The 25,954-nt window shown below is 35.8% G+C and overlaps 2 protein-coding genes across 5 annotated transcripts; both read left to right on the top strand.

Moving 5' to 3' along the window:
- The first annotated feature begins 13,721 nt into the window (after nt 1–13,721).
- On the top strand, nt 13,722–17,572 carry LOC141592551 (mitogen-activated protein kinase kinase SIPKK-like). Of its 4 annotated transcripts, none has more exons than XM_074413283.1 (9): nt 13,722–13,915; nt 14,194–14,278; nt 15,180–15,314; nt 15,608–15,832; nt 15,933–16,115; nt 16,266–16,486; nt 16,734–16,779; nt 16,885–16,985; nt 17,322–17,572. In XM_074413283.1, exons 1-8 carry the CDS (start codon nt 13,842–13,844, stop codon nt 16,972–16,974), a joined length of 1,059 nt encoding a protein of 352 aa, XP_074269384.1. In that variant the 5' UTR covers nt 13,722–13,841; the 3' UTR covers nt 16,975–16,985; nt 17,322–17,572. The 4 variants fall into 4 exon arrangements, with proteins under 4 accessions (XP_074269384.1, XP_074269385.1, XP_074269383.1 ...); XM_074413284.1 differs by having other exon boundaries at nt 13,726–13,915; nt 17,346–17,572; XM_074413282.1 differs by having other exon boundaries at nt 13,732–13,915; nt 17,066–17,572.
- A 1,062-nt stretch (nt 17,573–18,634) lies between these two features.
- Nucleotides 18,635–25,185, top strand: LOC141592552 (mitogen-activated protein kinase kinase SIPKK-like). Its single transcript, XM_074413286.1, has 9 exons — nt 18,635–19,036; nt 19,156–19,240; nt 20,420–20,557; nt 21,328–21,552; nt 21,670–21,852; nt 22,001–22,221; nt 24,177–24,222; nt 24,328–24,427; nt 24,874–25,185. Exons 1-8 carry the CDS (start codon nt 18,966–18,968, stop codon nt 24,415–24,417), a joined length of 1,059 nt encoding a protein of 352 aa, XP_074269387.1. The 5' UTR covers nt 18,635–18,965; the 3' UTR covers nt 24,418–24,427; nt 24,874–25,185.
- Nucleotides 25,186–25,954: the final 769 nt, after the last annotated feature.

The following is a 25,954-nucleotide window of genomic DNA, read 5'->3' on the forward strand; positions in this document are numbered from 1 at the left end:
ATACATTGGTATGGTCGAGGAGAATGACGTTTTACTTCTAGAAAGTAATGAACCCGCAACCTATAAAGGTGCTATGGCCTGTTCCGACTCAAAGCTATGGCTTGAAGCCATGCAATCCGAGATGGACTCCATGTATGAGAATAACGTATGGGATCTAGTTGATTTACCTAATAAGGTAAAACCTCTACAGTGCAAATGGCTTTACAAAATAAAGCATTCTGTAGACGCGCAACCAGATACCTATAAGGCACGACTTGTGGCAAAAGGTTTCACTCAAGTGCAAGGATTGCATTATGATGAGATTTTTGCACCTGTAGTCATGCTACGTTCCATTCGGATAATCTTAGCGATTGCTGCATTTCATGACTATGAAATTTGGCAAATGGATGTGAAAACCGCCTTCTTAAACGGTTATTTGGAGGAAGAGTTGTACATGGTGCAACCCGAAGGTTTCATAGATCCTGAGCATCCTAAGAAAGTATGCAAGCTTAAGCGTTCCATTTATGGACTTAAGCAAGCTTCTCGGAGTTGGAATCATCGTTTCGACCAAGTGATAAAAGAGTATGGTTTCATTCGATCGGTCGAAGAACCATGCTTATATATCAAGTCGAGTGGGAGCAAAATTGTATTCTTGATATTGTATGTCGATGACATATTTTTGATTGGGAATGACATTCCTCTCCTATCTTCGGTTAAAGAATGGTTGAAGAACCATTTCCAGATGAAAGATCTGGGTGAGGCACAGCGCATTTTGGGAATCCGTATCTACCGAGATAGATCACGACGGACGTTATCACTTAGTCCGAGTCTTATTTGGATAAGGTTCTTGAGAGGTTCAAAGATGACCAACTCCAAGAAGGGGAACCTTCCTATGACGACTGGGATGCAGTTGAGCAAGTCTCAGTCACCCACGACGCCTGAAGGGATTGAGCGCATGAGTCGTGTTCCTTATGCATCTGCAATAGGATCGATCATGTATGCCATGATATGCACACGTCCAGACGTGGCATATGCATTGAGTATGACGAGTCGGTACCAAAATACTCCAGGTGAAACACACTGGATAGCTGTTAAAAACATCCTCAAGTACCTACGGAGGACTACGGATTGGGTATTGACTTATGGAGGCGATACTAAGCTATGCGCAACCGGTTACGCAGATGCTAGCTTCCAAACGGATCGAGATGATTCAAAATCTCGATCAGTCCGGGTTCGTCTTCACTCTTAATGGTGTTGCGGTTAGCTGGAAGAGTTCCAAACAGAGTGTTGTAATAGATTCTACTAATGAATCCAAGTACTATGCCGCTTCGGAGGCAGCAAAGGAAGTGATATGGATGCGTCAATTCTTACAAGGGCTTTCGGTAGTTCCTAGTTCGAATGACCCGATCACCATCTATTGTGACAATAGAGGTGCCATCTTCCAGGCTAAAGAGCCAAAGTCTAGCAACAAATCTAGACATGTACTTCGGAAAGCTCACCTGATCCGTGATTACGTGGAGCAAGAAGAGATAGTGATTGACAAGATTGCGACGGATGATAACATCGCGGATCCTCTCACCAAATCGTTGAATTATGATAAGCATGTAGGGCATGTTAATTCCATGGGAATTAAACATGTTCCTTAGTTGTAGTACTTGATTATGGATTTGATACATTATCTTTTTCATATACTATTTATAACTTCATCGTTTTATATATAATATTTTGTTTTTCATGTGGATTGTACTGACAACATTGAACACCACAAAGTGAACTGAATTACATTATATTTGTTTTGGTCCGTAATCGCCAATGTGAGCTGATAACTCCGGCTATTATATTGTACAGTCGATTGATGGTGGGTTCAACGAGCCATAAGTCAAACGGTTGACTGATCGATCACAGATGCGAGATTATGACGATACCTCGTAGGACAACTTTTTGTGACAACGTAATGGAGTCCTAAATGTTTAATAACATTCGGTGCCAGGTCGTGGATAGGACATCCATTGTGTTCCTAGAGTCGATTCTTTTGACTATCGACTGTCTCTTGAGATTAAGGCAGTTTTTAGGTGACTTTGGTTTCTTTCTCACGGTCTGCCGTTGTAACAACCCGGATTATAAAACAAAGGAAAAACTTATATAAAGTAAATATCAGAATACGATACTGATAAAAGGGTCAAGGTGGCGGAAACACCTGACCAATCCGGTTCGCTACTAAATCCAAAACCAAACTAATACATTATTCAAAAGGTTCTTAAAACATAAAGCAAAGTCCTAATTTATTATTCATCTCGCCGCACAGAACTTCCCAGCAAGATATCATCCAAAACAGCAACAATCTGAACAACCTGAGAAGGAGGTCGACAATCAGTCGGGAGTAACTAGATGCTCTCCCAGTCATGTTTACAACAATTGAATATAACTAACAATCATTAACAAATGAAATGTAAAACCAGTAAACATGTGAGATCATCTATACTCATGAAAAACCCAATAAAGCTTACCATGACCTATCAATCTTAGACGGAATCATGCAAACCTAAACCATATGCAGGAACTAGACCATGTACACTAATAACCATTATAACACACGACCCCTAACAACTTAAGGCACAATGCTAGCATCAAAGCATAGCGAATACGGTAACACACAATCCATAGCAACAGAAGGCACAAAGCTAGCAACAAAGCATAGCGAATAGAGCGAACGCCCGTTAGAGCGTATCACCACTGCCTCTAACTTGTCAGAGCGTATCACCACTGCCTCTGACTGACGGAGCGTATCACCACTGCCTCCATCGGTGTGGAGCGTATCACCACTGCCTCCACGGTACTATGTATAGCGTATCACCACCGCCTATATGCCTAAGACCTGCGGACCTCTCGATGTAATAACTGTACACGAACGACACTCGGGACCCGGCGTATAATTAACGAACTGCCACCCCCGAACATAGACCAAAATAAATCCCGCATCAACGGGTGGCGTTAGTTCATTCCGATAGTATATAAATCGATACTACCGTCATCTATTCAAACCACCAACAAACAAATGCACAAAGTATAACGATCGTACTAACATGCGTGAACAACATCACGACTCAACCCATAGGATAGTATAACTGACCATCCTACTTATCATATGAACAAGAGTAACCAAAGATATATGTAAACACAATGTCATTTAATAACCGAACATAACACAACATGTGAACAAGTATTAACAATTAATGTTATAGTAACTTCAGCTATAACTCTAACATTAACCATGCAATGTTACAGTAACCCTAACCATAACATAAGCTCTAGATGCGAGGTTATAGTAACCTCTACTATAACTTCAACACATATAACTTGAAGTTATACTTACCTCAACTATAACATTGACACGAAACTCAAAATTATACTAGTTCCAACCATAACCTTGAGCCATAAATCTCAGGGTATGTTAGTTCCAGCTATAACCTTAACTCGTACTTCAATGTTATAGTAGCTACGGCTATAACCAGGATTCATACTTCCAAGGTTATACCAGTTTCAGCCATAACTAGAGTAACTACCCAAAGTTGTACTAACTTTAGCCATAACACATGAATCATCATCAAGGTTATACTAGCTTTAGCTATAACTTTGGAGAGAACTCTTGGCCGCCTATCATGCCGCCACTAAGGTTCGATTCGGAAACCCTAATTACGCTCATGACACCCATAATAAACACATAAACAGCATACGATATATAATTAACGCATTGAAACATATATAAACATGAGAAAACATAATTAACATGATAATAAACAATCAAACATGTACTAATCATGCAAAACATTCATTAAATCATATTAATTATATCAATTGGCATAAACACAATTAAAGGAAAACACCTAGTTACCTTTTTAGCAATTAATGATGCGAAATAAGAATGAAAACTCTAAGAAAGACACGACCAAGAAAACCTTGTCTCCAACACGTGTCCACGTCCCAAAAATCGACTTTAAAGAAAGGCAGAAATTGAAACGCTTGAAAACGCCATGAAAAGCTATCCTTCTTCTTTACCCATTAAAATAAGAGACCTTAAAGGTAAGTTTAAAGGTCCATATAAATAATTCTCATAAAAATATTTGGAGAATAAATTATTGTAAAGGTAAGAGCAATGATTGTGAAAATATAATTTGTCAATAAGTTTGGAGGAAGAAAAGATATTCAACAATGGAGTCAAAGGGAGAAAAGAAGAATAAAAGAGAGAAATAGAGGAAGCTGCCGTGCGGCACTTTACGTGAGAAAACAAAGGAGAGCAGCTTGCCTGCTAGGTTAGGTTTCACGTGAAAAAGAAGAAGGATTGACCTAGTTGCTTGCTAGGTTAATTCTATTAATAAGGGATTAACTAATGGGCTTTGGTCCATTAGCTTATACAATGGATTATCTGATTACAAAACCAATTGGATATTATTAAAACGAAAGGAGAGCTTATAATAGAAAGATAATCATTAAATTAAAATAGTAAAATCGTGCACGGACATTTTAACCCATCAAAAGTAGATTAAAACGAGAAATAATAAAATAGAGAATAGAGACGATAAATATAAATATTTCCAAAATACATTATTAAATTCCGAAATAACCAATTTAATAAAATACTTTTATAATAAAATATTATTATAAAATACGGGGTGTTACAATCCAACCCCCTAAAAAGAAGTTTCGTCCTCGAAACTTGAATTTCAAAGATAAAATCAAAAGAAGGTAAGACTTACAAGTGATCATCAATAAAGGTCATCTCGAAATCCTAACCGCTGCGCACTCTGATCCATATCCAAACTCAAACCACAGAAAAGATCTTAAATCTTCAATGTTATTATCATTTTCACACACTCTATAATCTCAAAAGCCACCTCAAACTCATACCATCGAAGCCAAAATAATCATTAAGACAACATCTAGTCCTCATATTCCAAACATTCCTCCACCATCATTAACCATCATTCAAAACATATATGACCTCTCAAAATTGTGAACACATTATCATTACTCCAAAGCCACATAACCTTTAACAAATACGCCAATTCTAATTTACCATTCACCACAAGATCTGACATTAACCAAAACCCCAAACAAATAATCTCAAAACAAAGAACCATCCTTCAAATGAGAAAACTCTTTCACTCACGAGCGCCATTACAATCACTCCTACTCTAATATCCTCAAAGCGAGTAGTGCTTACTACCAATCACAACTCTTAAGGTCAAAAGCCTTTATTATAAAACCTCGATAATTTTCGTTATACATTAGTATCCAAACTCATCAATCTCAAACCTCAAACTCCGACTAAACTGTCAAAATCCTATCCAACCTCAATCTCATGACAAAAACTTTAGTCACACTCGCAAGACCCAATCATTTCCTTTGAACACTTATGATCACAACATTCCTAAGCACCCAAGGGACCATACACTTTTTGTTAAGCTAGTACCTATTGTACCACAACACACTTATCCCCCGATAACGCAATTCCATCATCGCTCTTAAAATGATATCACCGTACAAATCTTATCATCTGTGTCCATACAACAATAAACTTATAACCTCAACTTTTAATCACGGTTTACTATCCATCAATATTATCCTGACATCACAACCACAACAAGACTGTATAAATCTATGTCCTTCAAAAGTCACTCATACTCTTAAAGAAACATCTTTAACCCCACATATAACAAACAAACATCTATATATCCTCAATGTAAAAACATCCTCAAACTTTCAGAGCTCAATATAAAACCTTTAATACTCCTTCTCAGAAACTCTATACGTTGTCCCACTTCATACTTACATACAACTATGTCATTTTGTTATTAACCTCAAATAACCAAACATCAAACTCAAGGTTTCTAACATCGCTCGCAAAAGGATCCAAGTTTCCACTACGAGATGATCACAAGTAGCTCTAAAGAGATTTCAAACATTTTCAAGTTACCATGAAAGAATAAATAACTTGCAAACCAGAACAAAATATTTTCATGCAATACCGCAAGGCAAAAGAACACATAGCTTTAGGATGTATAAGCTCATAGAGAAATCAATGTGAAAAGGGTAATTACAAAAGTCAGAGAAGAAGGAAACCGGAGTTGAAATAAAGAACAAATATAGAGTAACGATAAATTAAATGGACAGAGGACCAAGATAATAAATCTTTGGTTCGAAGGTTCAAATAAGAAGAGGTATGGTTAACACGTGCAAGGATGACAAGGATAGACAACTCCAAAACTAGTTTATCTATGCAAAGACGACACCTTACGATAAAAATAAACAAAGCAGATAACCAGGGTCTTACACTTCTCGTACAATCATCACCCAAGGTAACAACGTCTCGTAACATCCTTTCATCATATCTCCATAATACCTCAGGACCAACAAATCTCTTTATAATAGCCCCTTTAAAATCATTATATTCCTGAGATTATTAACTCTCAAGATCATAAACTCTCACGACCATCAACTCTCAAGTCCTTCCACTCTCAAGAACTCCATATAATCACACTTAATGAATCAATCCATAGCAATCTCTAAACCCTCAAAAGATGAACACCATAATCCATTATAACCATCTTCAACATGGTTGTTTACTAAGTCAACACTTGAACACAGTAACATTAACATCTCACAAGTCCATAAATTACAGTTCACCTCTTCCAAACAATCCTTTAAAACGTACGATCACTAAATAAATCCTCAGTGGATAAATCATAAAATCTTTCATAACTCACTAATAATCATTAACGATCCTTATTCCTCAATTATGGTATTCCAATCAAAGATGAGCATAGTCTCCAAAATTCCCAACGTGCTCAATCATAACTCCACGATAACTCTCAATTCATTTTCATTACTCTACTCTCGATCCATATCATTACTCTACTCTCGATCCATAAATAACTGCATAACCCTTCCCTTAACACAAGACAAAGTTCAATAATTCTCACTGTTAGGAACATAATTCTCAACATTCCCAAATAAAACCATAAGAGGGATATACTCATCATACCTCTCACATCTAGTGAAACTACAAAACCACAATCATACATCTTATGCCACAACTCATCACCCTCTATCATCAATAAGGATTTCCTCAAACACATAAAAGAACTTAACACCTATAATCCCAAGGGTTCATCGTCATAACAACCTATATTCCCAAAGTGCACTTCATCTCAACAACCACAAATCCCAAAATAAACTCTCTCGTTACCAAGCTCATAATAATAAATGCTATTCCCGATCATACTTGAACATCCCTATCCATAATCCATCTTAACTTACTGTCTCAAGACCCAAACCACAAGGGGAATCAACTCCGAAATTTACCTCAAGCACGACAACACCATCAAGTGATCCAAAAAGGATGAAAGTACGATAAGAGTAAAGCTCGGGTTATCAAGGAATAAAAGTTTTGACCGACATATAACCAAAATGCACGACACGTAACATGCATAGAACGTTTTCAAAATTGTCCGTCTTTAAAATCAACAAAGCATGCTCGAAAAACCGTTCATGAAAACACATTCTATACAATTAATGACGAAACAAAACGTCAAGTCATAAACAACGCAATATATAAACTATACATATAATACAATTAATAACAATACAAAGTATTAAACAACGAAAAGCAAGTACAAAAATAACTCATGTAAAACAATTGATAATGATCGGAAACATTAAGGCGTAAACTAACAGATACATAAACAACACATTTAATACAATTAAAAAAAATATGAAATATTAAGGCATAAACAAACAAGTCCTTAATTGTTTCTACCCCATTTACTCTCACTCATTTACTAAGTCAATTTATTTTAGTCATTAACTACGCGAGAGTTGGGAGCGTGTTCGCTCTGATACCAACTGTAACAACCCGGATTATAAAACAAAGGAAAAACTTATATAAAGTAAATATCAGAATACGATACTGATAAAAGGGTCAAGGTGGCGGAAACACCTGACCAATCCGGTTCGCTACTAAATCCAAAACCAAACTAATACATTATTCAAAAGGTTCTTAAAACATAAAGCAAAGTCTTAATTTATTATTCATCTCGCCGCACAGAACTTCCCAGCAAGATATCATCCAAAACAGCAATAATCTGAACAACCTGAGAAGGAGGTCGACAATCAGTCGGGAGTAACTAGATGCTCTCCCAGTCATGTTTACAACAATTGAATATAACTAACAATCATTAACAAATGAAATGTAAAACCAGTAAACATGTGAGATCATCTATACTCATGAAAAACCCAATAAAGCTTACCATGACCTATCAATCTTAGACGGAATCATGCAAACCTAAACCATATGCAAGAACTAGACCATGTACACTAATAACCATTATAACACACGACCCCTAACAACTTAAGGCACAATGCTAGCATCAAAGCATAGCGAATACGGTAACACACAATCCATAGCAACAGAAGGCACAAAGCTAGCAACAAAGCATAGCGAATAGAGCGAACGCCCGTTAGAGCGTATCACCACTGCCTCTAACTTGTCAGAGCGTATCACCACGCCTCGATCGACGGAGCGTATCACCACGCTTTCCTCCATCGGTGTGGAGCGATCACCACTTGCCTCCACGGTACTATGTATAGCGTATCACCACCGCTATATGCCTAAGACCGCCGGACCTCTCGATGCAATAATCAGTACACCGACGACACTCGGGACCCAGAACGTATAATTAACGAATCTGGCCACCCCCGAACATAGACCAAAATAAATCCCGCATCAACGGGTGGCGTTAGTTCATTCCGATAGTATATAACTGATACTACCGTCATCTATTCAAACCAGCCAACAAACAAATGCACAGTATAACTGACTGTACTAACATGCGTGAACAACATCACGACTCAACCCATAGGATAGTATAACTGACCATCCTACTTATCATATGAACAAGAGTAACCAAAGATATATGTAAACACAATGTCATTTAATAACCGAACATAACACAACATGTGAACAAGTATTAACAATTAATGTTATAGTAACTTCAGCTATAACTCTAACATTAACCATGCAATGTTACAGTAACCCTAACCATAACATAAGCTCTAGATGCGAGGTTATAGTAACCTCTACTATAACTTCAACACATATAACTTGAAGTTATACTTACCTCAACTATAACATTGACACGAAACTCAAAATTATACTAGTTCCAACCATAACCTTGAGCCATAAATCTCAGGGTATGTTAGTTCCAGCTATAACCTTAACTCGTACTTCAATGTTATAGTAGCTATGGCTATAACCAGGATTCATACTTCCAAGGTTATACCAGTTTCAGCCATAACTAGAGTAACTACCCAAAGTTGTACTAACTTTAGCCATAACACATGAATCATCATCAAGGTTATACTAGCTTTAGCTATAACTTTGGAGAGAACTCTTGGCCGCCTATCATGCCGCCGCTAAGGTTCGATTCGGAAACCCTAATTACACTCATGACACCCATAATAAACACATAAACAACATACGATATATAATTAACGCATTGAAACATATACAAACATGAGAAAACATAATTAATATGATAATAAACAATCAAACATGTACTAATCATGCAAAACATTCATTAAATCATATTAATTATATCAATTGACATAAACACAATTAAAGGAAAACACCTAGTTACCTTTTTAGCAATTAATGATGCGAAATAAGAATGAAAACTCTAAGAAAGACATGACCAAGAAAACCTTGTCTCCAACACGTGTCCACGTCCCAAAAATCGACTTTAAAGAAAGGCAGAAATCGAAACGCTTGAAAACGCCATGAAAAGCTATCCTTCTTCTTTACCCATTAAAATAAGAGACCTTAAAGGTAGGTTTAAAGGTCCATATAAATAATTCTCATAAAAATATTTGGAGAGTAAATTATTGTAAAGGTAAGAGCAATGATTGTGAAAATATAATTTGTCAATAAGTTTGGAGGAAGAAAAGATATTCAATAATGGAGTCAAAGGGAGAAAAGAAGAATAAAAGAGAGAAATAGAGGAAGCTGTCGTGCGGCACTTTACGTGAGAAAACAAAGGAGAGCAGCTTGCCTGCTAGGTTAGGTTTCACGTGAGAAAGAGGAAGGATTGACCTAGTTGCTTGCTAGGTTAATTCTATTTATAAGGGATTAACTAATGGGCTTTGGTCCATTAACTTATACAATGGATTATCTGATTACAAAACCAATTGGATATTATTAAAACGAAAGAAGAGCTTATAATAGAAAGATAATCATTAAATTAAAATAGTAAAATCGTGCACGGACATTTTAACCCATCAAAAGTAGATTAAAACGAGAAATAATAAAATAGAGAATAGAGACGATAAATATAAATATTTCCAAAATACATTATTAAATTCCGAAATAACCAATTTAATAAAATACTTTTATAATAAAATATTATTATAAAATACGGGGTGTTACAGCCGTAACTGGAGGCTAAGTAGATTTTTTCTGGGTCATTTCATACTGTGCTTACTTCTGCAGGATTCGAGTTGAGGAAAATATCCAACCCTTATCAGGTATAGTTATTTCTCAGGGCCACTCGAGGAGTTGTAACTGAAATGCATGGCCATGCTCGAATGTTGATTCGTTTATCAGTTAAGTTACTCTCTAGTCGGGGAAACCACTCTTGATATTGATCGCTTTTAAAATACGACCTTTGTGAATACGGATTTGCAAATTGTTTTACATTGAGTGGGAGAAATTTTAGGATATGAGAATCGGTTATCGCACATACACTTGTGAGGACAAGTGGGAGTTTGTTGGAGCTTGTGTCCTCCACAAATTAGTGTGATAACATTTGTAAATCTCTTACAGGTTCACAAGGGTATACTTCGTATATTTAATCAGTTGATTAACGTTTACCTAATAACGGTTGGCTTGCTAGAAAGTTTGACGTTATTATCATACAGATGGCGGTGATCAACTGGTCCCTAAAGGTCACACCTATAAGATGTGTTTGAGAAAAGTGGTTATAGAAATATAATCACATTGATGCCCAATATGACTAAATAGTTAGTCAATGTGTTGATGAGATAATTATTTAATGAAAATTAAATAATATTAGTTGAGACAATTAATCATCAATTCGTAAATTAAATATAATAAGTTATATTTAATTAAATGTATGTAATGTTAGCTTGGACGAATTAATCTGTTAATTCGTAATTAAATGTAATCAGTTATATTTAATATCAACAAGATGAATGTGTCATAGTGGTAATAGTGAGGGTACACAAACCAAGAGGTCATGAGTTCGATCCTCACTAGATGACAATTTAACACATTTTATACATTTTTGGAAAGACCAAAAATAAGGAGATTATACTCCTTATTTCGGTCAGATGGGCCGAAATTAGGAAAGATTTATTCTTCCTAATTGACTCCCATATTTCGGTCAGTATAAGAAAGAAAGGGAGATGATTATTCTACCCTAATTTTTTTTCTTGACCTAGCCTCCTCTCTCATCAGAAAAACACAAAAAAACAACTAAATTTTACAGAAATTTTTAGATCGATTCTAGCACAATCAATAGGGCATATCTCATATCGTCTTGGGTGCAACTGATAGGCGAATATCAATTTTGATATTGTTTTTAAGCCGTTTTTGCTAGGACCGAAGGTTATTTCTGGATCCTTTACTTTGTTTATGTATTTATTTTATGACTTATGATCGTCTTAATTAAATTCGTTATAATCCTTCATAATTAAGGGAAGTATACAGATTATTTCCCACATTTGTTACGCGTAAAAGATCCATCCGGAGAGAGCAAGCATAGGTTCGAGGTGCCATCGTCTGAGAGGAGCGCGTTGACCCGACCCGGATTCGAGCAACTCTTACTTGAGTGTTTTTATTCGAAACAACTATTTTACTAATATCATTATTAATATTGACATTATTATTTATTATTGTTATTAAGAATATTATTAGTAAAAAATTACTATTTTTTCATTATTATAATTTATGATTATTCATATATAATATTATAATTTTTGTCTTAAAAATTTTAGTATTAGTATAAATAGTATTATACTATGAATATTAGTATTATTATAGTTGATAATAACAATAATATTAAATATTATTATTATTATTAATATTAATATGATTATTTGATTCGATTCGATTCACTCAATTGACTTTATTCGATTGATTCACTCTATTCGATTCGATTGATTCGGCTTTCGGCTCCATTCGATTCGATTCGATTCACTCCATCGATTCAGATTCATTCATCTCGGCTCCATTGATTCGATTCGATTCGATTCGGCTCTAAAAAGCCAGAAAGAACAGGGCCTTAATGTATATATGTAATATATTTATATAAATATACAATCCTCTTAAAATTGCATGCCTAAGTAGTAAAAATAATTTCGTCAGTAAAGAAAAGAATTGTAGTAACATTGGATATAATTATATGATAGTAATCACTCATTTGAATAGTAAAAGTAACAATATTATCAACAAGATTAGTGATAGTGGTAGAAACAACAACGGGAATAGTGAAATAATCAATATTAATACGGCAATAGTAAAAGTAACAATAATTACGGCGGAGTAGTGAAATTATCAATATTAATGCGGCAGTAGTGACAGTAATAATAATTACGGCAGGAGTAGTGAAAGTAACAATGATTACGGGCAAGTAGTAAAATGTTATTACTATTATTTCATTAATAAGAGTAAAATATTAATAGCGGGAGTAGTGAATTTGTCTCAAAATTTATTTCATCGTAATTTTAGGATATGTTATAAAAAATATATTAATGATAAATTTATGGGTTATATAAAAAATATATTAATGATAAATTTATGGGTTATGCAACAAAGTAATTTATTTAAATAAAAAAAATTAATGGTAAGTAGAGGTAGCCCGGGCGAAGCCGGGCACCAATACTAGTTATATATATTCCAATTTCAATCATTTACCTTTTCGGTCCCAAGTAAATTTATAACCATCTGATAATCGGGCCTAGATTAAATCCAAACCGTTGAGAAGTATTGGACATCCATTTCTTTTTAGAGAAATGGAGATGATCCTTACTCCTGCTTATCAGGACAACTTATTAAATATAGACAGAAACAGAAGTACAACACAAAATTTGTTTCAAACGGACCATTTTTGTCTTTTCAAAAAGACGAGATTTTGTGATCATTTTATGATCAAATGTAACCACAATGGTCTAGCTAGTTTTACAGTTTATGGTAATTTGTAAAAGAAGGAGAATGAATAGAGGAGTGATAGGTAAGGTGCATTTTCCATATTTGACATGAGAGTAACTATTTACCTCCGAATCTATTACCGTTATGAAATGTTAATAAATTATCCATCCTCCTCTCTGGACAATGATTAAGGAAGTAAAACATCTACTCAGTAATCATTACACTTATATGTCAAACATATCATCAATGAACTCGTTACCCAAGTAATTAACTTGCCCTATAATTATCACCCAATTAAAATTTACCTCTGAATTATTTCATGAATTCCAGGCAAACAAGTACTATGAAATGATTTCAAAATCGTGTTTTTTCTAAAATAAAAAAGGCTGCTTTTGAGGGAGACCAACTGAACAATAATGAACATACCGTGTGAAAGAAAGACCTACCTCGTTACCATAGTACCCTCCCAAAGACAAACTTTTATGGAGCCATGATAAGTTGACAAACGACACTTGACCATTACTGTTACCTTTTTCCTCCTTGAAAATTCAATTAAATACTTGCAACGACTTTTCAACGACTTGTTTCTCTTCTCTCAAATTTCCTCCATAATTTAATCACAGATTCACAGCTAACAACAATGGCGAAACGAGGCCCTCTCAATATCATCTCACTCGATGTTCCTCCTCAACAAGATTCTCTTGCTAAATTCCTGTTTTTCTTCTTTCTCTTTTTCTAATTTCTCAATCTTGTAGGAGTATTACTTTTAGTCCAATGTGAATTATTTACTATTTACTACTCGCTCCGTCCCATTTATATCGTCCCATGCGACTGGGACTAAAAGTAACATTTAACAAAATGTGATTAAATAGTATTCCCAACGTCTCAATCATTTATTTACTTTTTCTTAAATGTAAACAATCAATGGAACGGGTGAAGTATTATTTATTATTCGTATTTATAATTGATTAATGGTTTTATTTTGGATGCAGAACTCAAAGCGGTACGTTTCGAGAAGGTGATCTCTTTGTGAATAAAGATGGAATTCGAATTGTCGGCAACTCTGGTGTTGATGCTGTTAGTTTCAACTACTTTACGTCTTCTAAATCGCATTTTGTTTGTTTATTTATGTTATATTGCTTGATTTCGAGTTTCCACTTGATTGATTGTATATCGTATGCTGAAATTTGATTTTGCTTTATGTTCATTGTGCGAAAGTGTTGGATGACAAAAAAGCTCAGTGTGATATACTGATATGCAGTATCAATCGATAGAGGTTGGGTCAATTTTAGTGTAATTGTTGTACTTCCTCCATTCCGGTCAATTGTTGTCCTTTGGTTTTGGCAGGGACCAATTACTAAATGACAAGTGGAACAAATTGTGTGTGAATCATCAAATTGCTCATTAAATTCATTCTTAAAATAGAAAGGACAACAATTGACTGAGTCACCCAAAAATGAAAAAGGACAACAAATGACACAAAGGGAGTTTTTTTTTTTAGTATGGGTTCTAAAAGACGTAAGATTTTCAAGTCAAACAAATTTAACAATAAAAACGTCTATTGTCTGGAACGCCATAGGGTCTTGAGACGCCAGTATCCAATAAGTGAGAATGCCACTGGTAATATGGATGGAGTAAAATGAATTTGGAACGAACTAGTGAGTGTAGGTTTGGGCGCGTTTGTGGGGGAGGAGGCGGCATCTTTTGCTCTTTCTTGGGCGTAAAGTAGTTGTTGTTTTAGACATCAATGCTGGATGTGTACATAAGATTTGAAGTTTAATGGAGTAATTCCCCTTTTTTCATGATGAACTTTGTAATTAACTACTCCATTTGTCGCGAGCATGCATTTGTCTACTTCATTTATTTTAATCAAAAGTCAACAAATGATTGGAAGGGAGGGAATAATCTACTTCAGCCCCAACAAATGATCGCTTGCTTTTGTTGGTTTACCCTTATCTTATTTATATTTGCTTCATAGCCTCCTCCGATCAAGCCATTGGACGACCAGATAAGCTTAGCTGATGTGGACGTAATCAAGGTCATTGGTAAAGGAAATAATGTAATCGTGCAATTGGTGCAGCACAAATGGACTAACCAATTCTTCGCCTTAAAGGTGAGCTTTTTAATAGAATGTACTCGCATACAATAGTGTAAATTATTTTAATTAGTTAGAATGAACTGAAATAATTGATGGGAATTGATAGCTTGAGAAGCTCTTGTTAAGGTGTTGAGCTTGTGCTATCAGTTTGATTAATCTGTGTGGGAAGTGTGGAGACTTCAGGTTTCGTGTATACATCCGCTAAAGACGGAGCAAAAATGTAAAGTAGTTGGTTATTGTATGAACTTGTTGCTATTCATACAAGCTTAGTATATGAAGGGGGTGTCTTGACAAGGTCTTGGTATCAGGTTATTCACATGAACATCCAAGAGTCTGATCGTAAGCGGACTGCAAAAGAATTGGAAATTAACCGATCACTGGAATGCCCCTATGTTGTAGCCTGCTACCAGTGTTTCTACCAAAATAATGCCTTCTACTTAATATTGGAGTACATGGATGGTGGATCTCTTTTAGATTTCTTGAGAAAAGTTCGCACAATCCCCGAAGATCACCTTGCTGCAATTTGTAAGCAGGTTGGCTGATAACTTTCAGTGTCCTTCCAATTTTTATTATTTTTTGTGATCTTCAAGTTTTCCTAATTTTAAATGTTCTGCCTGTGTAAATGTGTAATAGGTTGTAAAAGGTTTGCATTATCTTCATCACCAGAAGCACGTTATTCACAGAGATTTAAAGCCTTCAAATTTGCTGATAAATCATTTAGGAGAAGTGAAAATTACTGATTTTGGTGTTAGTGCAATTGTTGCTAGTACCTCTGCTCAAGCTAATACAAATGTCGGGACGTACTATTATATGGGCGTAAGTTTTTTTTCTTTTTTTTTAAGGATAATGTGATTTATTTATTTCTGGGATTGGCATTTACATGCTAATTCATTTTGTTTATTTGAGATTCGGATGGTTGTTTATGATTGGTATAGCTGATATTTTGTGGTCAATGCAACTCTGCAGCCCGAGAGATTCAGTGAAGAGACCTATGGAGCTAGAAGCGACATTTGGAGTTTGGGTATGGTCATGCTTGAATGTGCAACAGGAAAATTTCCTTATGCGATACCAGACGACGGTTGGGCAGCAACCTATTATTCAGTTATGCAAACTATTATTGAACAGCCTCCACCTCGCGCTTCTCCTGATGAGTTTTCTCCAGAGTTCTGCTCATTTATTTCATCATGGTAACTACGCCCTCTGACGATCTGGTTTGGGTTACTGTCATTTAACATACAACCCTTCTGAGAGAATGTCAAGCGTCAAAAGCTTGAATAAGACCACATTTTTTCACTCTTCACAGCACCAATACATGATGCTCGATTTTAGCACTTGTTTAGTCGCTCGGTATCAGTTGGCTGTTTAATCTAAAATCTAAATTTCTGCAAGTCCATATTTTTTATGGCTATACTCAAATATCTGTTATTCACTCAGTTTGCAGAAAGACCCAAAGGCTAGACTATCGGCTCAACAACTACTGGTACGCATCATTGGTTTCTCTCTTAGTTCCATGGCAACCTGGTTACTATTCTCAGTCTTTCATTTTATCCAGTAAAGCACCCTGTAATGCTGTTCTGTGTTGTAGGAACATCCTTTCCTGAGTATGTATGATGACTTGGCCATCGATCTTGCATCATACTTCACCAATGATGGATCTCCGCTAACAACCTTGTAGAATCATTTGAGGTAAATTTTGATTTGGATACTGCTTAAGCAAAACTAGTACTACTAATATACTTAGAATTAACCTCGTTGACATCTGACAGGACTAACACCATTGAATGAGATATTGGTTAGTTAGCAACTTGATTTATGCGTCAGTTGTTGAAGCCTGGCACAAATGCAGTTAATGTCGCCTAAAATACGGTCATAATGACGTTCAGAAAGTTTATCATCCTACATTCCTACTATTAATCTAATGACAACTACTGCAACTGTATATGGTGTTCCTTTATGAATCAAAGTACTGGAATTTTCTTTTTGCTGGACCTTTGATATGGTTTCGACTCAATAAATCATTAGGTGAAAGATGTGGATGTATGACAGATTGACAGTATGAGTTATGGGACAATTTCGCCCCCGCATGTAAGGAATTCAATATGGAACTCCAACTCAAGCCTTAATTGATTGATTGCAGAGGCCGATAATGCAAATACGAGTTAAAGAAGCTGCGTCGTTTGCCTACTTCTGAAGCTTTTACTTACTGCATTAGTATATGAACTTTATATATTTTCTTGTATACTCTTGCATCTATTCAATCCATCTTCCAAAAATCAATGCACCGAACAATTCGATTGACCCCATATTTCCGATGTTAGGCTCACAATGACCATCACCATAGACCAGCATATCACAGTAGTGAATCTAGTGATAATATATCCACCTGCAGAAGTTATGGTAAGTCATTGTTACTCGTTCAGATATGCATTACATATGAATAAATGACCGACTATCCAACTATCTGACTGAAAGGCGTTGAAATCTACCAGTAGACGGTATGATGCTATAATCTACCCGAATAGTAGGCGTTTTCTGCTGGCGGTATTATATGGGATGAGGATACAATTCATACTAACATTTCAGCTCTGCTTGACCAGTATGTCTCTGTGTCATCCTACTCTCGTCAATGTAGTACAGAGTACTTGATGCCGAGTTTAGTACAAGATTTCAGGTCTCCAGCCTTCCAAGTGAGGCTTGTTCCAAATATATTGTTCCCTAAAATTTCTGCAGTTCATATCTTGTTCTATTGTTTATTGCACATATTATACTATGAAACTGTCATATGGTTCGACAAAAAAAAGAAAAAAATGACCATTTACTAAATGTTCGTAGCTAACAATTTACGAACATGTAGACTACCACATTAATATGATATCTTTCTCGGTATTTTTTCTCTTCAGCTCCTTCTACTAACTATGTTATTCCAACGAAAAACCCTCTACTACAACACAAATGATGTATCAGATGTCAACTGTGGCTTAGTTGGTAAAGTTATGAAAGGAAGTACTCATGATTTGGGTTTAAATCCGTCAGCATCAAATCGCCCTTTACAACAACAACAAAAAAAAAATGATGTACCATTATCCCCTTTTTTGCTCCTTATATCCATAATTTGACCGCTTAATGAAAAAGTGATATCTTTTATTCCGCATAAAGCAAAAAAAATAAAAATAAAGCAAATATTATTGACAAAACTCGTATATTTTACTCCGTATAAAACAAACATAATTGACAAAACTCCTATATTCCATAACACTAGCATCAAACATTCTAAAGATAGAGATATCTAAAGAAACATTACCCACATTTACTTAGTACATGCCTAACAAAATGTTGTTCACTATACTTTTTTTTTTCTAACTTAAATCCAATTTAATCAATTTGTTTCTCATTTCCATTTTTATTATTCAGTTAAACTTTTCTTCCAAATTAATTTAATTTGATTTAGTTTAATAAAATTCGATACAATCAATTTCTGTCCGAAAGAGCGTTCTGACTCCGACACCGCTAGACGCACTAACCCGGTAACCCACTCCCTCTTTCGTCGACATTGAAAATTAAATAATGCTTGGACGACTTTGCAACGACTCCTCTGTCCCCTCTCTCAAAAATTAACCAATTTTTTAAATCGCAAACCTTAATTTCCTGAATAATCTAAGCTCAACAATGGCGAACCGAGGTCGCTTCAATCTCAAACTCGATGTTCCTCCTGAACAAGATTCTCTTGCCAAATTCCTGTATTCTCCTCTCTCTCCTTTTCATTTTTCAATGTATTTTCACAATTTATACGCATAATTTGATTTAGATGTTGATTATTAGATTGATTAATGTTGCGGTTTTTTTTAATTGGATGCAGAACGCAAAGCGGTACGTTTCGAGACGGCGATCTCTTGGTGAACAGCGTTGGAGTTCGAATTTTAGCTAATTCTGATGTTGATGCTGTTAGTTTCAATCCTTTAATACTTTTTTTCCAATTCGCGGTTATTGATTTGTATATGTTGTAATTCAATTTGCGAGTTATTGTGCCTTGTTCCTGAATATTGATCTTGCTTGAGCTTCGGTTTTCGGCTTCATTTGATTGAGTGCCTATGCTTTATTGCTTTTGCTAAAGTGTATTATTTCAGACGGGCTGTTTTCCCGACTGAAATAACACCGACAAAATGTTGTCATTTTTTAAGAAAATGTAACCATTTAATTCACAAAATGTTATCACCAGAGGTGTCATTTTTTACCCTGAAAATGATGTGAAAAATAATGGTAACATGTTATCAGAAAGTAACAACATTTTATTGTAAAATGATAACATATTGCCTGTCTTATTTCAGACGGAAAACAGCCGTCTGAAGCAAGACGTGCTGATATTAGTATTAGCTATATAAAATGTCTTTTTTATTGTCATGTCGTAATTATTTGATTTACATTGAGAAACTATGTTCATTGTGTAAATGTGCGGGATTACTAAAAATTTAGTGTGATTTGGATGGAGACATGGAGTAAAATGAATTTGGAACGAGCAAGTGTGTATGGGAGTAAAGTGAATTTGGAACGAGCTAGTATGATTTTGTAGTGCTTTGTGTGATTGAGAAGTAGATATAGCAATGGTCGAGGCAAGATGGAGCCAGGATTTGTTGTTAAGGGGCGAATTACTAAGGGAATAAGGTAAACTAGCAAAAAGTTTGAAAAATTTAACTAAAATTCTCAAAATTTCATTGTCCCCTCTAACTACCATTGGATCGAGGAGAGTATGTCTTTCATTCGCATGAGTTAAGTTTAGGACATTAATGCCGAATGTATATATGACTTAGAAGTATGGCGATAGAGAATTACTTAGGAAATAAGGTAGATTAGAAAAAATTTCGATTTTAACAAAAATTCTCAAAATATTTGTTGTTGCCTTCAGCTCCAACATTGGGTCGGAGGAAGTATGTCTTTCATATGCAGGAGTTAAGTTTAGGACATTAATGCCAAATGTATATATGATTTGGAAAGTTGCTGATAAAGAATTCCAGGCAATTTGGCATGTGTCTCTTTTCTTTCATGATGAACTTGTGTAATCAAGTGATCCATTTTAGGGGATTAGTTTTGTGGCTTACTCTTTTCTGTTCGTATTTTCTTCATAGCCTCCACCTCCCATCAAGCCATTGGACGACCAGATAAGCTTAGCTGATGTGGACATAATCAAGGTCATTGGTAAAGGAAGTGGTGGAATCGTGCAACTTGTGCAACATAAATGGACTAACCAGTTCTTTGCTTTGAAGGTATGCTTTTATTTAAAATGGCAGGAGTGCCTCTTAAAAACATTACTCTCTCCATCCCAAATTCATCGTCTGCATATGGCTTCGATGGTCAATTGATATCGACTCTGACCATATTAAATATCCAATTATATTCAGAAATACCATGTAAAATTTGTCTTGTACTCTTGTTGTATCAATGTATCATAACTATTTTCATAGTGTTATTACAAATTTGTAACTGTTATATAGTGTGAGAAAGTATCGTGGACACAGTTTGATCACCAAAGTCAACAAGGACGATAAATAAGGATGGACTCATGGAGAGATTATAATTCCCGAGGGCCTTGAGGCTGTTAAATTAGGAAACAGTAATATAACAGTTTCTAACCGAATTGACTTTCGGAGTCTTCTACTTCTCTGTTTAGTCCATGTGTTTAAAAAACATAGTCGATTATTGTATGAACTTTTTACTATTTCATACTAGCTTATTATATATGGCTGGAGTGTCCGAATTACCCAAGTGCAGAGTCACGAGTTTCTAGTTCTGGTCAAGTCGCGATTATTTAGCAGGAGATCCAGTTATTTCTGGTCAAGTGTAATTTAGCTTGGCATGAAAACCAAGCGGAGCTTTTACGATGATATCATGCCACTAATATAATTTTATAACATACATACAACAAAAAGTCTCACACCTGTTTAGTTTGCTCAATTTATATTTTAGAATTTTGATACGTTTAAATATTTATGTTTATAGAGTTGCAGCTTGTTTTTATGCGTGGTGTTGGCATCAGGTTATTCAGATGAGCATTGAGGAGTCCGCTCGTAAGCAAACTGCAAAAGAACTGAAAATTAACCAATCACTGGAATGCCCCTATGCTGTTGCCTGCTACCAGTGTTTCTTCCAAAATGATGCCTTTTCAATAATATTGGAGTACATGGATGGTGGGTCTCTTTTAGATTTCTTGAGGAAAGTTCACACAATCCCAGAAGATCATCTTGCTGCAATTTGTAAGCAGGTTAGGTGATGAATTTCAAAGTCCGAATTTTTTTACTATTTTTTAGATCGTCAAGTCCTTTTAATTTGATATGTGCTGATAAGTCTATTGTTTGTAAATGTTTTACATGTGTAATAGGTTGTAAAAGGTTTGCATTATCTTCATCACCAGAAGCATATCATTCACAGAGATTTAAAGCCTTCAAATTTGCTGATAAATCATTTAGGAGAAGTGAAGATTACTGATTTTGGTGTTAGTGCAATTGTCGCTAGCACCTCTGCCCAAGCTAATACTAAAATTGGGACTTACTATTATATGGCCGTAAGTTTCTTCATGTTTTTTTAGGAACATGTGATTTTTTTTTATTCTGTGGATAGTGATTTACAATGCTAATTCATTTTGTTTATTTGAGGTGCCGACTACTGTTTCTGATTGTTACCTTAACTTTTGTGGTCATTACAATTTGCAGCCCGAGAGATTCAGTGAAGAGACTTATGGTGCTAAAAGCGATATTTGGAGTTTAGGCTTGGTCATGCTTGAGTGTGCAACTGGAAAATTTCCTTATGCAATACCAGGAGAGGACGATTGGGTGAACTATTTTTCAATCATGCAAACTATTATTGAACAGCCTCCACCTTGTGCTTCTCCTGATGAGTTTTCTCCAGAGTTCTGCTCATTTATTTCATCATGGTAACTTGCTTTCTCTGTTGATCGGGCTTGGTGTCAATTAACATACTACCCATCTGAGAGAATGTCAGCCATTAAATATTGAATACAAATACTCTTCATTCATAGACCACATTACTTTCAGAGCACCAATAGATAATGCTCAAAACTTCAGCTGGTTGTTTGCATTTTCTTCTATGGGGCGTTTCAATTAGCTGTTTATATTTCTTATTTTACAAGTTCGGAGCACTTTTACTTAAGCCAAGCTAATGGAACTGTCAAGGTCTAATAAATTAACATAATATGGTGTCGTAAGTAAAATTATAAGCAGTATAGCTGAAACAATTGTACCCCTTAAGAATTTACCCCTTTCCTCTTACTCATCTCTCCCCACCCCTATCCACCTCATCCCTGCACCAATCACTGCAACTGCTGCCTTTGTACCACTATTTCTGCCGTCAACCAACTACAACAACCTTACCTTTGACACCTACTTCACCTGTTGAATCCTCCACCACACCCCAGCCACCACTGTTCCACATTGTAATCCTAGATCTAATCACCTCACTCCACTTTCCAGCCACCTCTGTGCGTCTACCACTCTACCCACTATTGACACCTCTGTGCGTCTACCACTCTACCCACTATTGACAGCCACTTCAACCATAGAACACCCACCGCCGTTCCACCCTATCCGAACACCCAAATCCACTTTCTCTTCCCTCCACCAAGGTTTGAAGTCTCTATTGGTCTTATTCTTATATTGGTCTTATTCTTATTGTGCGCCTTGTGAGCGCGTTTTGATCCGCGAAGGCGCATTTTGCCAAAACCCCGTCTTTTTGGTTACTAGACTTGTTTCGTCTCAACATTTATGGCTACAGTAAAAGATGAGCTACAATCTTTGCATAAAAAAAAAACATTTCCAATGCATCATATTCTCTCTATTTATTGCTTGCAATGTATGTGAGTGGGAAAGGAGATTGACTATCAGAGCGGTGTAGGTGAAGTGGAAGAGGAAGAGTGGTGTTTGGTGGTGTAGGGGAGGAGAGAGTGTGTGTTTGAGGCATTGTTGCCAAATTTGTTGTGCGCTCCGATACGAATATGAAATACGCATACACGATACACATTTTTACAACCTAATAAAATACGTAGGGATTGATTCGCGGTTGGCTGGGAAGGTAGAGGAAGGTGTGATGTCTGCTAGAATGATTGTGGGGGCAATAGTGGGAAATTCGACTCGCAATAGTCCACACCACCTTTTTATGCTTTCCTAAAACTCAGTTCTGTAAGCAACTGCAACCTATTTCTTATGATTGAGGGAGTACAACATTCATTGTGTTAGTTCACTTAGTTGGTTCTACGGCATCCTAATAGTTTTCAAAGTAGCCTTTCATTTAAATGCTCTTTTCCGATATATGAGTTCTATGTTAAGTATGAATTTATGGCAGTTCCATGTTTTATAGCTGAACTGTTGGTTATGGCAAAAATGTTTTCTGTCTGGAGAAGACTTGTTGGGTTATATCGTAGGCTTTCTTTGCCAGAGAGGCTAGACCTGTTTCATACTTTCTGCCAAAGTTTCGAACTATAACAGTGCAAGTCTCATTTTAATTCTCCCACCATTATATTGTCCCCATTTGACTATGGAGGTCAAACAAAGTCAACTGCCACCGCCATTTTCTCACATTATACAATAATGGCAATTTGTTAAAAATAATAATATTCTATATATGTTGATTAATTTACTGCGGGCAAATATTACATTGTAACTATACGAATTTGGAGAAATTAATAGTCAAAGTTGACCTCAATTAATTGCCCCTACTCCCTTTACATCAAATTTCACTTTTGTCTGCAGATCCATAGTGTAATATCATACCAAAAATTACATTAGATTTTCAGCTAGCTAATTTGTCTACTACTTTTTTTTTCCATCTCAATTTTTCTATGGTTGTACTAAAAATATCTGTTAATTCACTCAGCTTGCAGAAAGACCCAAAGGCTAGACTCTCGGCTCAACAACTACTGGTATGCATCTTTGGTTTCTGTCTTTGTTCCATGGCAACTTGTATATTATTCTCAGTCTTCCATTTTACTTAGAAGGCACCCTGAATTATTATTCTGTGTTCGCAGGAACATCCTTTCCTGAGTATGTATGATGACTTGGCCATCGATCTTGCATCATACTTCACCAATGCCGGATCCCCGCTAACAACCTTGTAGAATCATTGAGGTATATTTCAATTTGGATATTGCTTAAGGGAAACTAGTAATATACTTGGGTATAACAAGTGAAAACATGAAACTAATTATCTGGTTGATGTGGCCTGATCTTGGTTGTTATGGCATAAATGTTGTTGATCTCGCCTCAAAAAGATGTTGCAGTACCATACCATACAATAAGTGATGCTATGTCACTGCCCATGTTTATACCTAGATATAATTACTTACATTCTCTTACCCGTTATGGCAAAAATGTGATTGATCTTGCCTCAAAATGCTGTCACAGTAACATTCAATAAGCACGGCCCATGTTTATCACCATGGCTAACACAAAAGTATCATCCTATCATTTATCTAAACCAACCTGATCCCAACTCTGTATGGTGTTCCCTTTATGCACCGAATTACTTCCATTCTCTTATGCTAGATTTGTGATATGTGATTTTTGGACTCTAGGTGAAAACCGTGGAAATATGTATGGCTCATGGGACAACAATATTGTGCTCGTATGAAAGGAACTAGATATGGAACTCCAACTCGAAGTGTTGATCGATTGATTGCAGAGGGCGCTAGTGCAATTAGGAGTTGAAGAATTGTTGTTTGTCTACCACGAAAGCTTTTACTTTCTGTAATACAAGTATCTGTACTTTATTCTCATTTTTTCTTGTATTGTATGTGTTGCCATGTTAAATTTTTACCTAAGGCCGGGTGAATTTTGATGTAGCAAGGACAAGGTTCAATTTGTACCAAAGACCGGCCCACTTTTGAGAAGTTTCCTATTCTCTTTTGCACCGGTTGCCAATGACTAATACAAATAGTGAAGATAAATATTTATGACTTGCTTTTAAAACCCGTCAGTCTAAAATATAAGTCCTCGTGGCAAGGGTTGGAATCATGAATTGATAATTTAGGACTACAGTTGAATTTGACAAGTCTATTTTGAGGTTTGAAAAGACAACTTGAGATCCATTAGCTTGTAAAAGGAAGATTTATCAGATCAATAGAATTACGAAACATAACGAAAAATTAAAAATAAAGATCGTGCAGTGATCAAATTTGTGCAAAGTTCCACATAAACCATAGGTTTAATTTCATATTTTCAATGCAAAAATTACTCTCCATCTTTTTTCCAATAAGCTTCATAGCTCTATTACACAACACAATCTTGTAGGAGAGTGCCCAGGGTAGTAAAATCAAAGAAAATAAACTTCTGTAAAAAGTCGTTAATTTAACCCGCTTCTAACCCTATCCCAATCCAAAACCCGTATAAACCCGACTAGTACAATCCCGTATTTTACAACCCGAAATAGTCTCAACCCAAAATAAACGAACCCGTAACCCGCTCGCCGCTTTAGCTCATACAAATAGGCCTAGATTCATACCCACTTGTGGTTCTCTTTACACCAAGAGTAAGTCTAAATCTCTCGAGAGACCGTCACACATTAACATAATTTAAGGCAAGTAGGCAATCTATAACAACAATAGAAATGAGATCAAAAAAGAAGGGGAAATGCTATAGCAAAACTGAAACAATGTT

This window comes from Silene latifolia, chromosome 7, assembly GCF_048544455.1.
Source record: "Silene latifolia isolate original U9 population chromosome 7, ASM4854445v1, whole genome shotgun sequence".
NCBI lineage: Eukaryota > Viridiplantae > Streptophyta > Magnoliopsida > Caryophyllales > Caryophyllaceae > Silene > Silene latifolia.